Source organism: Martes martes (assembly GCF_963455335.1).
Source record: "Martes martes genome assembly, chromosome: 9".
NCBI lineage: Eukaryota > Metazoa > Chordata > Mammalia > Carnivora > Mustelidae > Martes > Martes martes.
The window spans coordinates 81074428-81090336 of record NC_137896.1 but is presented as its reverse complement, the minus strand read 5'-3'; the positions used below and the strand labels follow the sequence as shown (position 1 = coordinate 81090336).

Genomic DNA, 15909 nt, shown 5'->3' with positions numbered 1-15909 from the left:
GCTCTTTTTATAGGCATAAACCACAACACAACTAAGTTTATGACTCTAGTAAAACTTTTAAGTGACCCAAACAGTGGTCCATAAATAACTTCTTTAGCTAAGAAACACACCTGTGTGTTCCATAACCAATCTAAATGTATGTTTCCACTAGTAAGTAGCAACATTTCATTTGTAAAAATTCCTAACAATGGATGAGCACCTCTGCATAACTATGATAGACAGGTAACTAAAAAAATCCTGCAGAACATTTTAAACTAGAATTAACGTGACATCAACTATACGGTTCATCCCTTGGCTGACTTAACTATAATTTAAAATTTGACACAGTTTAAGGACCCCCCACCCTGCTGCCCCATGTATACCTGGGATATCTCTCCCCCAATCTTTAAGCCAACTCCTATATTTAAGAAATAATTTAGAGAAAAATCTACTAAATATACAACATCTAAATTAAGGAACACATGAATTTTTTGATTCTGTGTCACAGATGGATTAAAATAGATCAAGAACTTTATAATGATTTTTTTAAAAGTTTTTGTTGGACTCAAAGACATCTACAGACTTGCTGCTTTGTTGAAGTTAGATTCTGAAAGCCAGCATTCCCAGTCACATTCCTAAAAATTAGTGATGGGAACATTTAATTTATATTCTGGGCAAATGCCAAGATGAGATAATAATAAATGTAACTGCAAAGTTGAAAGATAATTATAGTAGCTGTTTGAGATTTGTCTACATGAGAACAGTAAAAAAAAAAAAACAAAAACAAAGATTGAACAAACAAAAAAACCCCACCAAGCTTTAGAGACTTCCTCTACAGAACTGCCTATCATTCTATATGATTTATATTTATATCTATATTTATATTCTATATAATTTATGGTCAAAACACACAAAACCCTTCTCAGAATCCTCCCTATCAAGCCAAGCTAAGAAAGGCTGGCTGAAAGACACATTTAATGTTACCTGTGGTATTTGCCAGCTGTAGGAAGTTCAACCTTAGTATACAGATTCAAAAAAACCCAGACACAGATTCAAACTCAAGTCGTAATAAATATCCCTAACCTTTAAATTTACTCTTCCCATTTCTTGGATATAGCACCAAATGCAAATACAGAACAATTTGTATTCTTCCCAGCCAATCTACAGATATGAACAGCTAATACAACAAAGAATGTTATAAAGAACCTATCACATCTTCCACCCTATCCCAATGCTGTTTCCTTCCCTTTCCTCTGGGCAGTGCTACTATGAAGCTTTGTTTTTTAGGGACTGAAGAATAAAGAAGGCCTTTTAAGGATTAAAGTATATGCAAGAATAATAATTTATGCTTAATCAAGAAGGGTGTCTATCTTAAACACCTGACACAGATTGGGAGGCACCGAGCTAGAAACCATTTCCCTTAGCGGCGACCTCCTTATCCATCCTGATTTTCTTTTCTTTTTTTTAAGATTTATTTATTTATTTGACAGACAGAGATCACAAGCAGGCAGAGAGGCAGGCAGAGAGAGAGGGGAAGCAGGCTCCCCGCCAAGAAGAGAGCCTGATGCGGGGCCCGATGCCAGGACCCATGACCGGAGCCGAAGGCAAAGGCCCCAACCCACGGAGCCACCCAGTCACCCCTCCATCCTGAATTTCTAATAAACGTCTAGAACTTCTGGTAGGAAAAGAAGTACAGACCTTAAAAGCTTTCTTGGACTTAATATTCTCAGGTTGCCATTCTGGCAATGACAATCATGTTTCTAATGGAAGGTCAATTAAAGAACCCCCAGAATAATGCAAGACTCCTAACCTCCCAAAATGTTTTATTCCTTCTCACTTCCTAGCAACAGAGAATTGCTCATCCTCAACTTTGGACAGACAGTGGATTGGGAATCAAACATTTCATTACCAGGGTGCCTGTGTGGCTTGGTCGATTAAGTGACCAACTCTTGGTATTAGCTCAGGTCATGATATCAGGCTCGTGAGATATCTGCGCTGAGCATGGAGCCTGCTTAGAACTCCCTCTGACCTCTTACTAAGCCCGGACTCCCTCAACCCCTGCTTGTGTGCATCCACATGCTAATTAATTAATTAATTAAAATGAAAAAGAAGAGCTACGAAATTAAAAAAAAATTTTCATTACCTTGGCCATAACTCAAAAAACATTTTTAGAGATGAGAGGGAGCATTTTATCTACCCTCAACATTTTACAGATGAGGAAACTGAGGCTGAAATAGTTAAATAAGTTATCCAAGGTCATAGAACCAGCAAATGCTGGCGCTCAGAAGCAAAGCCAATTTATCTGAGTGCCATCCCACAGTGAGGTGGAAATACCCTGCTCATTTTTTCCTCCTAGTCTGACTCTCTTTAGTCTTTGGCACAAAATCCAAAAATAACACTCCAAAAGCATTTTTATCAGAATTTCTTCTTAGACCCAATGGAATAGACAGGAAACTCCCTTCTACATGGGCTTACTAGAATTGTCCTGGTTGACTTAATTATAACTTAGTCCATTTGGGATAGAACTGGCAGTAACTTTTTTTTTTTTTTTAAGAAGTTTTTCTGCCACCCCCATTTCCTAATTCTTCCTTGTTCATAAGAACTAAAATTTCAACATCGTGGACTTTCTCCTATCCAACTGGAGCCAAAAAAAAAAAAAAAAAAAAGGAAGAAGAAGAAGATGAAAGAAAAATAGGAAGAGGAAAGCAATAGAATCAAGAGATAGGAGACAATCTAACAAGTGATTGTTTACATTTAATTCAGGTATTTCATTTCATCCATTTCATCAACTAAGAGGTATATATAATATTCTTCCCTGACATCCTGATACTGGCACAAACAAAACAAGTTCACATTCTTTTTTTTTTTTTTTCTTTAAGATTTTATTTATTTACTTGACAGAGAGAGAGAGAAAAAGAGATCACAAGTAGGGGAGCCAGCAGGCAGAGAGAGAGGGAAAAGCAGGATCCCCACTGAGGAGGGAGCCCCATGCAGGGCTGGATGGATCCCAGGACCCTGAGATCATGATCTGAGCTGAAGGCAGATGCTTAAATGACTGAGCCACCCACATGTCCCACAACTTCACATTCTAAAGGAGAAAGCTAGCTTCACAATGCACAGGCCATGGAAAGACTATAGAAAGAATACCAAGAGCAACAAAGAGGTTAGGAGTTCTCCCCAGGCCACTTCCCCACCCACCACTAATTAGATTTATCAGTCCCAACCTTCCTTGGAAAATCACATTGAAAGGAACTCTAAGTCAGAGTATTAGGGAGCTGACTTAACTTTAAACCAGGAAATGACTTGTGAGCCAAGTATAGTAGAGTCCCCACTCATCCTCAACAGATATGTTCCAAGACTCCCAATGGATGGTCTGAAACTGCAGATAGTACCAAACTCCATATAAAGTATGTTTTTTCCTATACCTACATAGCTATGATAAAGTTTAATCTATCATTTAGGCATAGTCTGAGATTAACAATAAGGAAATAGGATAATTGCACTGTAATATGTGAATGTGGTCTCAAAATATTGTGCTGTACTCAGCCTTCTTTTGGCTTTGTGAGAAGATAAAATGCCTACATGATGAGATGAAGTGAGGTAAATGATAGAGGCATTGTGACACAGCATTAGGCTAGTGCAGGCATACTTCTTTTTATTGCACTTTGCAGATACTGCCCCCCCCTTTCTTTTTTTTTACAAAATGAAGGTCTGTGGTAACCCTGCATTGAGCAAGTCTATCAGCACCATTTTTTCAATGACATTTGCTCACTTGTGTCTCTGTCACATTTTGGTATGCTCACAATATTTCAAACTTTTTCATTATTATCTTTGTTACGGTGATCTGTAACCAGTGATTACGACTTGCTGAAAATGCAGTTTTCAGCAATAAAATAGCAATAAAATATTTTTAATTCAGGTATGTATATTTTTTAGACATAATGCTATTGCACACTTAATAAACTACAGTATAGTATAAACATAACTTTTAAGTATAGCAGGAAACAAGAAAAAAACCTCATTTGGCTCTCCCTTTATTGCAATATTTTCTTTATTGCCGTGGTCCAGAACTAAACCTGAAATATATCTCTGGTTTGTCTCTACTGACCTTCCGACAGTATGTCAGGAGGAGGATCATCTGCTTCTAGACTTCAGTTGAGGTAAGTGAAACAGCAGATAAGAGGGGACTACTGTAAGTTTAAAAACTCTAAGAATGTACTGGTAACTAGAAATATCCATGGATAAAGTTGAGGACATATACTGACTAGATTTATGACCAAGTAAAGCTAACCATCCTCTTTTGGATTCTCACTGTAGTTGTTAAACTCAGTTATTTGTGACTATTCCCCCTAGAAAAGTTTTTTTCCTTTGGATTCCATTACCCAATATTATGGTACATCTTCTCCTACCTCTGCGACCAGGCCTCAACTTCCATAACTGACTCTTTCTTCTCCTACTCCCTGAATTTCCTAAGATTCTGTCCCCAGACCACTCTTCCCCTCAATTATGACCTTACCAGTCTCATTACTGATAATCCCCAAATATGTGCCTTGCATCCTGATCTTTTTTCCTGAGCTCCAGATTCACATTCCCTACAGCCTTCTAGACATTTTCCACCTGGACACTCAGGTTGGGTACCTCAAACTCAACATGTCCAAATCATCTAAACCAAATACACCTCCCTGCTCCCCATGATATGAACATTCTCCTAGTCAGTGCTAGGTGACCTGTAAACCTCAGCACAGTTGACTCTTTCCTTCCTTCCCTTCGTGTAACATCAATCCAATACTATATACTTCAATTGCCACAATTCCATTCATTGCTTTTCATTCCCACTGCTGCTACTTTAACTTCTCTCATTTCAATCTCCTGATCATGATGATAGCAGCTTTCTAACCAGTCTGCCCATATGTCACTCTAATCTGGTGGTACCAAGCAGAATGGATTGGTCTCCCTAAACTGCAACCCCAATCATATCACTTCTTTTTTTCACTGATGGGATTTGCATTTGATAATAAACAAATACAAATTCCTTAACCAGACTGGTCTTAAAAGCCAAGCTGAAGTAACTTTTTGATTAGCCAAAGTTAATGAAAGGGCCAGAGCAGAATGCCTAAAGGTTGCAATTCCTTAGTTCATTTGTGATATCTTAATAGTGCTTCTAAAACTTTAATGTGCATACAAATCACCTGGAGGCCTTGTTAAAACATAGATTCCTGGGCAAGTTCCCAGGATTCTAACTCTGGTCGGTCTGATGGGGGGTAAATATGCATTTCTAGTAAGTGAATGCTACCCGTATTGCTTTGAGTAGCTGATATAGATTATACTCCACTTATTTTAATACACTTGTAGCAGCCATGCACATAGTTCTTTTCCCTAGACAATGCTATTCTGTCACCTATTGTCTGCCCTAAGGCCACGTGCTTTGGAGATGGCTCCAGGCCCAGATTGGTCTAAAGCCTTTCCAGAGATTGGTTTAAGCATGAAACATAATATGATTCTGGTCAGTGAGTCACAAGGGTATAGTTTGCCAAAGAATTTAGGAGAAAGGTGCTCCTGACTGAAAAAAAGACACATGGAAAAAATAGTATCTTTTCCACCCCTGGATATATGTGCCCACCCTTCACCTCCAGTTTCTTCTGCCATTTAGTGACCTTACGGGCAGCTAACCTAAGAATGAGAAAGCTAGGCTAAGAAAGCAGAGGAGAAGGAGGGAAAGACTGATACATTCTTTATATTCAATTAGCCAACTCTGGAACATCCCACTTCAAGATTCATGTGATATAAGTCCCTCATTTTTTTAAGCCAACTATGTTTGTACTTTTCTATTCCATGAAATTAAAAGCATCCTATTTATTGTAAGATGCTTCCAAAACACACATCTCAAGTGTCATTCAACATATTGAGAGCAGGGTACACAGAAATGAGGAGGAAAAAATTAGAAATTAGTGGCCCAGCACAAATGCCAAAATCATGAGAAAGCATCTCAGACTCCAAGAAACTTCCCCAAAGGCTCAAACTCTGCGATCTTGAGTAGCTTCTGTTATTCTGGGGGTGGTCTGTGTTCTAGGTGGTAGCTTCTGAACATGCAAAGAGGCCCTCCTTTCTATCACAACTCCTTTAATGAAAGGGTTTTAATCACTCCTGCCTCTCTACTATACCAAACAGTCCCTAAAGTTTAACTCTTTGCTCAGATGTCTGTCTGCAAAACTTCAAAGGCACTTGCTAAGAAAAAATTTTTCCCAACACCTACCTCAGCACCTGACACAGTACAGACACCTGATAATCTGTAAATAAGAGATCAAGATTTATATTTTCATATTAGTGGCTTGAGCAGCCACTAATATATATCATTTGTCAGAATTCAGTTTAAATGTAATCTCCTCCTGGATATCTTTCTAAACCAAGCATGGTTGCCCACTACATGCTCACATGGTAAATTCTTCTACTTCACCTTTATAACACCATGCTTTTTTAAGTTTATTCAATGTCTATCTTTCCCTACAAATTATAATCTCTGTAAGAATATATCATGTCTATTTCGCTCAGGCTATATTCCCACTGCCTAACACAGAGCTTGAATCATAGTAAATATTCAAGTAATGTTTATTAAATAAATGAGTAAAAGCCTATTATGATACTGCTATGTGGTAGAAATACATTAAGAAGGTAGACTCCAGTCTAGTGATGGTAGGGTCTGATAAGGCCAAACAAAAAGTAATCAAGAGCCAGGAGTTATGGTCATGGGAAAGCACGGCTAAGCAAAATGTGGATTGTGTCTTGAGTTCTTGAAGTCCCCAAGACTTCTTAAAAAGAAGCTGATTTATCAGTCAATTATCAGGTATGTTATCAAAGAAATTTCAAACTTATAGCCAATCTAGACAAAATGACCTCTACATTTCTTTTCAATTTTTATTATCTTATATAAATGTTAGCATAATGTTTTCACTAGCTTTAAAGATTAAATAAAATTGGGCAATTTATATATTTAGATTTAGCTTATTTAGGAAGAATATAGTCCAGGTCATTCAATCACAAGTAAAATCAATTAGTTGATTTTAAATCAATTAATTGATTATTTCAGACTCCAACCTATAGTATGATTATTTACATTTACATAGAATTTTTTTTTTGAAAAGATGTATTTGTTTTTAGAGAGAGAAAGCATGATGGAGGGGGGTGCTGATAATCTCAAGCAGATTCCCTGCGGAGTGTGGAGACTAAAGCAAGCCTCAGATCTCAGGACCCAGAGATCATGACCCTGAGATCACAACCTGAGTTGAAACCAAGAGTCAGCCCCTTAACCCACTGAGCCACCCAGACACCCCTACATTTACAGATTTTTTTAATGACTCAGTTTTCTATACATATTAATGCTTAATAAATGTTTTCTGATAAAGATAAAAGGTACCAGTTTTCTGAGAACTGTTCTAGCACTGAATATGCAGGGCTATTTGCTAAGCAAGATTTTTGCGAACGTAAAAAACTGTTTTTAACTGTTAGAATTTACACATAAACCAGATTTCTCATTAATAATTAAGAGTAACTCTGCTCTCATACAACAGAGTAGCTCTTAAAAATCTTAAGGGACAAAAAAGAAAAACAGAACTTTCAGAAGAGATGTGTCAACTTGTTAAATAATATTACCTTGCATTAAGTTTAACAGATACAGGAAGGCATGTGCCAAGAGACCTAGAACACTCATTTGTTGAGAGGAAGAAAAAGAGACACAATATAAACTCATCATCATCAAGCACAAAAAATTATTTGGCAGGCTTGCCCTGTAATTTGATGTATGTACATTTAGATAAAACTAGGATTCTAAGCTTGGAAAAGTTTTAAGGTCAGTGAGTCCTCTTCCCTTATCTTGAGATGAAACAGGGCCCCAGAGATGCTGACTTGCCTAAGGACACAGTAGCAGTGCCAAGCTGGAATCTAAACCGTGGTGCCCTGCTTCTCCTTCCCACAGGAAGGTCTCCCCTTTCTTGGTTACAGTGCTTTTACATGGTTTGTCACCTCCAGGAGTATCCCTGAATGAAAACATGCAAAAATCAAACTATGTCTACAACGTGAGGTTATTAGGTGAGGTTAAAACTACATACCAGAATAAGCATCCTTTTATGCTCTTCACCTTTTCCCTTTATACTGTTTGTTTTCTAGGCAATGAAAAATCGAAGAAAGTTTTTATGCATGCTCTAAATATTTTATTACCAAGGCCAAGCATTTTATCACTGGCATTAGTGAACCTAAAACAGTGCATAGAACTGTGTTATTCCATATTCCTGCACTCTTTTTCTGCAAGTTTTAAAATTCTAGGCAGGGTTTAAACATAAATGAAACATCACATCAGCCTTTGCCAGGGCAGCAACCAGAGGAAAGCAAACTCCAAACAACTTGTCTGCAGGCCTTTGTGGCCAAGGAGCAATGGGGTTATTGTTAAAGGGAATATCCCCTAGAATAATATTTTCTACACTTTGGTGATTATTAAAAAGTGGACTAAGCATAATATGACTACCTCATGTACATGAATACAATGAATAATTCTTTTTTTAAAGATACAAGTGAAATCACAGAGAAACAGGGAACTCTTGATCTGCATAGGAAAAATTAACAAATATCTAGAAATGTTTTAGAAAACAAAACATTTTGTTGTTTATGTACATTAACTAAGATCACATAGCCATTTTCTCCTTGGTTCTCAGAAATAACCCTAATTGTCAAAATGGTTTGGGGGCAAAATCGATTTCAACTGGCAATGACTGAGAAAAATAAACAGCGGGACTTTTGACAGAGACAGAAACTGAGCCCTAAACAATTACTTTGCAACAAACTAAGGAGAGGTCTGCATCACCAATAACTGGGAAATAGCTTTGAAATGGAGTATTAGCCCCTTTCTCATACCTAAGCCCTATCAAATGCATAGAGTTTAATTTTCTTTTGATGGCTTTCTTTTGATGGCTTGGCAAGCCAACTTTCAAAGACTATAAAAGTTATTAATAGAAAAATGCATGCCTGGTGGAAGAATTTTAGAAGCCTAAGACATATGGCTTCAATTAATTGTCATTGTGCCTGGAACAATCTATCAAATCACCCAAGACGAATTTGTCCACAATGCAAACACTATTATACCAAGTACAAAATACAATAGTTTAGAAAAGAAAACGGGGATACAAGTCTTTAGAAAAAGCTAACCTTCTAAAAAGATTCCAACCAATCAAATTGGTGGTTAAGTGAATCATACTTCCTCATTCACTAAATCCTAAATCCTAGAGGATGTCCCTCAAATTTTATTCTAATAATGCTGGGACTTTCTCCAGTGGCATAAATTCTGGATACCAAGAGAAATCACATTATGGAAACTTAGTACAGTCAACTCTTAATTTTTCATTTTTTACGGATAATCCAGAGCTAGTTTGATTTTTAAATATTTATTTGTATTAACTTTTCAGTAATGGCTATATCTGTCTTTCTGAGAACTCCTAGGACCCACTTACACATAAAATTACCAAATACAATTTGGTGGAAAATAGAAAACCACAGTATATTATTCTTTTACCTACAGCATTTTCGTTATTAGGCCAACTAATGTTCCTTATACAAATTAAGTATCCCATTATTTTAAAGTTACAATTCATAAATATTACAATTTTCTATGAAGAAAAAATAACACGAACAGAGAAAGGTCTCTGTGTAGCAATATCACAAGAAAATACTTACTGTTCAAACTTAACATTTTAGTGTAATTTCCTTGTAAAAGTTATTTTTCAATTTATCTTCAGAATATAAAATGGCACTTCCAAGAAGTATACCAGTTAAGATTTCTTATTTCTCTGATGTTCCCTATCAATTTCTTTTCTCAGTAGGCTTTCACAAATGAAAATCATCTTACTAAAAGAAACACCCAGTTATCAAGAACAAAGGCAATTTAACCATAGAGATTACAAAGTCCATGGTGGAAAACAAAGTTTTCATCAGCTCAACTATTCTGAGTTTCTTTTAAATTTTCCATTTATAACTGTGATTCTAATTTAACTAAGTTCTCCTCCCTATAGCAACATAATGAATGCCAAGCCATGTCTTTAAAAAATGAGGAGTGTGCCTTAGTCATTGCTTTGCCCCCTTTACTACTGTCTGAAATCCATGTCACAATCCTCCTGGACTAAAAGCATCCTAGTCATCTAAATAATCAGCAAAAAGCTAAATTTAGTTTGAGGTTTTGAGAAGAAGCAGGCCAAGGCCCAGCCTCCATAATCAGGCCCCAGAATACATCTCATCCCTATATTCATCTGAGACCCCTCCAGTTAAAATTAGCTCAGCTAATCCTCCTTGGCTAGCTGCCATCTACCAAGCAGGAATCACCAAAAAAAAAAAAAAAAAAAAAAAGTCATAAAAAGAGAATTCCAACAAATGGAAAAGTCAATGGGCCTCAAATATTTTTTAAGTGACACAGAGATACTCGAATGCCTTCCCCTAAAATATAAGAAAGTACCTCAATTTAAGAATATTAAGGGACACTTTTATATGATTTAGATAGATAATGGCCTATTAAAAACGGTTCAAAAAAAGTTCCTCTAATATTACAGTATAAGCACATAACATAATCATAGTTGGCTAGATGACAACATTTCCTGCACCATTTATAAATTTCAAATCATGTGGAGAGAGATTATTCCATAGCTCTCAGAACTTTTTATAAAAAGCAGAATCCCAAATGGCACCCATTGATAGAGCTGGTAAAAACTCACATCAGCTGAAGACCCCTAGTACCTCCAACTGTGACAGGGCGTCCCTTCTCCCTCAGCTAGTACTCACATTTATTTAGAATAATTGGGGCCCTGCAACAACCCCTGGAGTGAAGAAAACTAGCAAATGGGAAGTAATTTCACAGGTGTAGGCAGAAGGTAACCTGAGGGCAGAATACAACAGGTAGGCAATTATATCCTAGATCCAGGAAAGAAGAGTCTTCCTATAAGAAAGGTATTTAAGTGCCTGAGGAATATAGACTTAGGAGATGCCCAAAGAAAGCTAAACCTTCTTTTGTATAAGGAATATACACTGAGAGTGCCCCTGCCTATCAACATTAAGCATTTTTAGTAACTGAATATTTCTACCTAATGACTTACTGGTCCCAGTGCTTGAGACTGGAGACACCCAGCTCTTCTACAAAGTGCTTTGCCTAGCTTTGGGAGAAGAGATTCAAGCCAAGTATAGAAACCCCAAATCTTGTCCAGGCAATCAAAAACACGTGCACACAATGAACAGGTATAATACCTAGATGTTCTGAATTTCAAATGCCCACTATAAGGGATACCCATGATATTTCAATACAGTGTATTGCACATTGTAAGCACTCAAAAACTGTTTTTGTTGACTGGACTAAAACAAAAACTGTCACCAACTATGTATTTACATCACCATTCAAGCTTCCCCCCTCCTATTCTTGCACTTTTTTTTTTTTTTAAAAATATATCAACTCCCAAGTGCTAGGGGACTAAATACCAAACTTAGTATAGGAAAATAAAAAACTGTCATATCTGCCTTGTTTCTATTTACTTCTGTTGATGACATGTGGTTATACTTATGGTGGCAATGCTATCTGTATGGCCACCATCATTTTAAGAAAGAAATGGAAAACTCACTGGTCATTTAATATGTGACTCGGGCATTCACATAATTCATCTCATTTCAGCTTCCCAATAACCCTGTGGCAAAGCATTAGTACTCAATATTTAAGTAAGTAAAAACTGAGGTTCAGAAAAGTTATGTATCTAAGATCGCCTGTTACCAGGATTCAAACCTAAATCCAAATGCTTCTATCTTTATAACATTTATGTAATATAAGTGGTGTTATTAAAAAAAAAACTGAAAATAAAAATGTAGGCTAACCTAAAAAATATATAAAAAATGCTGAGTTTCTCATTTGTCATCTGTGTCAAATTCTTTTGGAGCATCCACCACTTCAAGACACTGTATTTCCCCCAGAGATATAATATTATCTTTGCCCACAGGAAACTGACAGTCTAGTTGGAGAAATAAGCCATTTGGGTAACTTTTTAATGTGAAAAGCAACAAAAGGTATTAGAAACGACAAGGATTTTAGACACACACATATATATGAATTTCAATGCTTACCAGCTGTGAACTTTGGACAAGATACTTAAACTTCCTCAGCTGTAAGGGCATGAAAAAAATCTACCTCTTAGGGGCACCTGGGTGGCTCAGTGGGCTAAAGCCTCTGCCTTTGGCTCAGGTCATGATCCCAAGGTCCTGCGATCAAGCCCCACATCAAGCCCCACATCGGGCTCTCTGCTCAGTGGGGAGCCTTCTTCCCCCCATCTCTTTCTCTGCCTGCCTCTCTGCCTACTTGTGATCTCTGTCTGTCAAATAAATAAATCTTTAAAAAAAAAATCTGCCTCTTAGGGGTTTTGTGAAGCTTTAATGAAACATGTGAAAACAGAGGCCTAGTATTTGTTAAATCTTTCTTCTATGGCATGAGCTGTCAATGATTAGAAATATCAGTAAGCGATATAGCAAAGATTAAACAATTCGATCTGATACAAAAAATATTCCAAGACAAAAACCCGAAACTTATACTTGAAAACTGATCTGTGGAGACAGCTGAATCATTAGCCAATTATACAATTAGGGTTATCAATTAGGGTTATCAACAGCAGCAGAGTTAATTGAACATACAGAGGGTTTACACCTAAGAACAAAATTTAAACAATGACAAACAGGAACATAATCATGTTAAATTTGGAGGGAAGGGGTATCATCTTTTTCTGCAAAACTGTTAATTTAAAAGGAAAACTACCAAGTGACTTGTCCAGTTTTCCCTAGCATATTCTTGCCAAAAGAAGCTTTCTGGTAATTTCATTGTTGCTGTTACAAAACCAGCAAATTAACAGTTACCTCGTTTTTCCATTCTTGACTAAGACCTTTCTTCAATCAGAATATAAAAAGCCTCTCTCACCACAAAGAAGTTATAACATGAATTTGAAAGTCTAATGGCAAGTGACATTTCTGAGTGTAGTGCTAAAGGAGGCAGGCAAAAGTGTCCCATCTGTTTCCATATTAAGATAGGCAGTCAAATACTCAATCTATTATACAAAACTCAAAGAGTTAATAAAATGATATAAAACGTACTAGGGCATTTTCATTCCTAGGGTCTCATAGTGGCCATAACTGACCTTTTTTTTTTTTTAAGTACATCTGTTGAGAATCACATTAAGTGGTTGTGAACTTTCACTAGCTGTGTGTTCAGCAATAGTTGAAGCTTTTACACTGTAGGGTCTGCAAGCAAAGGGTTTACTTTGCCTTTACAAGAAGGCAAATACTATGCTAAATACCAGTGAGTGACAAATTTAAGGTAGCACCAATTTCAATGTGTACAACCAACACACACAGACATACAAGCAATGTTAATGATTAACTCAGTTCAGAGGCATTCGCTAACCCTTTTTTAAGACATGTAAAATTTAGAGGGCAATTTCCAAGATTCAAAGAAACCTTAATAATCTTTCCAGATTTCAAAGAAGAAGAAAATAAACAGCAATGCAGCAAAGTCATTTCTCTTGCTGAAATGACCTCCAGCTTCTACAAGATACTCCCGGTTTCGCAATAACTGAATCTGAGACTCCAACCACGTACACACAAACGAAGTAGAAACAGAGAACACTAAAGCTTCCCCAACAGTCCTGGCGAAACCTACCTACCTTCCCTCAGCCCTCCCAGTTCCCCTTCCCGTTGTCGCACACATGGTTACCTTGACTTCCACCAGTAAAAGAGAACAGGGGTTAATCAGCAGGCAAAATCCTGTTTTATCATTATTTACAGCCACTACTCTAGCGAGCCAGAGTGCTACTAACCTGATTTCAGGAAGGCAGAACTAAACCCGGCAGAACACAGGAGTATAAATTATACGTATCCGAAATGCCAACCCAGCAGCTCAAAGCAGCTCAAATGTCAATTTAAGGAAAAGCGTTTCGCAAATGGTATCTCAAATGAACACTCCTACTTCCAAACCACCCACCTCCCGACTGAAGCAACCCGGGAGGAAAAAAAAAAAAAAAGCTGTCTTACCTTGTACATATCTCGACATTTTAGGGATTTATTAAAATACTCTGATGTGTGTGTGTGTGTATAAATTTCTAGAGAAGCCACGCTATAGGGCAGGTCTCTCTTCCTCCCTTACTTTAACAACCGACGTGTTCTTTCTCCCCTTCCTATATTTAGTCCCTTAAGGGAGTAATTATTCAAAGCTATTAAAACTGCCTCAAAAAACAAAAACAAAAACAAAAACAAACAAACAAACAGGAAAACCTCCTCCACTTCCAAAAAGAAAGGAACTTAGTGTGACTGAGTGCTTCGAACTCCTGTCTACACTGCGCTCCTGACACAAACCAGGGTCAACTGGAGACTCCCGGAAAAGGTAAAATCACACGAACTTAAATTTCATCAATGAAAGAGGAGGATCTACAACGGCTATTTCACCGCCCCCCCACCGGGTCCCCACGCCCTCCTGGGCTGGACGGCAGCAGACACTGGCCGGCCGCACCCCCCCATTCCCTCCCCCTCGCTGCCGTCCAGCCTCGGGCCAGTTCCCCGGGAAACCTCGGTCAGCAGCTGCCAGCGCCAAAGCAGGATGCGGGAGGCGGGTGAGGTCGGCAAAGAGGGGCAATGCAACCATTTTTACTAGCCCGTAAACACCCTAGGACTAGGAGGCAGCAAGAATTCCGCGCGCCCGCCGGCGGGCCCAGGCCGCCAGCTCGCCCCCTTCCAGCAGCGAGAGGCGAAATCCTGCCGTGGCTTGTTCTCGGGAGGGGCCAAAGGCCACATCGCCCCTCACCCGCAGCAAATATTAAGGGTCCATCCGCTAGGGGAGAACCCGCATGCCGCCCCAAGCCCGAGGCGTGCGGAACGGCCCAAATTCGGCCTCCCGGGCCACACAGCGGGTCGCGGAGAGGAGATTTACACATTTCCCAGAAAGAAACACACAGCCTAAGGGGTCTGGAGAAGCCCGTCCCCGCCTCTTTCCAATCCGCCACCGAGACCCACCTTCCGCTTCTTTTAGCAGCTGAGAAATTGGGGGCGTTTATGGCGCCCCGGGAAGAAGGATCGCAGGCTGAGAGAATGTCACCTCTGAGGCACCTTTCTCTCTCCCCCTTCTCCCCTCACGCATGCACAACTTGAACTCCTCTCCAGCGGTCACAGCCCAGCTACAGACCCCCTGCGGCCACCTGGCTACCGGCTTCTGACACCCCCAAGCCCCCACTTTCTCCCAAACACCTCCCCTCCCCCCACATTTGGAGCAGCCCCCCTCAATGCGGAAATGTCCCCGCGGCTCATACAGACAAGAACAACTACCAGTCAGGAGCCGAGGCGGATGCAGGGCCTGACCAATGAGACACGCGGAGGTGGCAGAGGGCGGGACGTCTGCTGCCCGAGTGAGGCGCGCGGAGGTGATCGCTGAGTGGGACCCTGGGAGCAGCCTGTGGAGGCTGTGCCTACGGCGGGGAATTTCACCAGTAAAATACCTAGTCTTCTGCAGATACTTCAGCAAGGGAGAGACCCTGAAGCACTAGCGGGTTTTTTTGTAGTCCATATAAATAATCCGGTTTACCAGGGATTGAAGATAGATATCTAAGCGGCGGATAGAGCCAGAACGCCCCAGGCCAACTACCTGAGCGAGCCCAGGCCCTTCTCAGGCGACGCAAATTTCTACTCACTACTCCTGGTCTAGGGAGGCTGAAGAGGCAGGAAGGACCAAACAGTGGGATGTTTGGAGCCCACTAACAGAAGAAGGGATTTAGGGCGTCGAAAAAAGTGCCAGGTGAAGGCTCCGCCACTAGAACCACCACTCCCAGTACCTAATCCCGTAGAGATTTCTGCTGTGATAGGCATTTACTTTTCTGATCAAAGCGGAAATGG

General features: G+C 39.2%; 1 protein-coding gene across 3 annotated transcripts in view; it reads right to left on the bottom strand.

The window, feature by feature from the left end:
- UGP2 (UDP-glucose pyrophosphorylase 2) overlaps positions 1 to 15318 on the bottom strand; it is a 75152-nt gene extending 59834 nt beyond the window's left edge. Inside the window, exon 1 of one of the 3 annotated variants that reach the window (XM_080812636.1) lies at positions 15037 to 15318. Coding sequence is in view for 1 of the 3 variants with exons in the window: in XM_080812635.1 (XP_080668761.1) it covers positions 14062 to 14080 (19 nt within the window). In the remaining 2 variants the exon portion in view is untranslated. Of the gene's footprint in view, positions 1 to 13847; positions 14021 to 14061; positions 14452 to 15036 lie in introns of those variants that run through there. The other 2 variants (XM_080812635.1, XM_080812637.1) reach the window with 2 other exon arrangements.
- Positions 15319 to 15909: the final 591 nt, after the last annotated feature.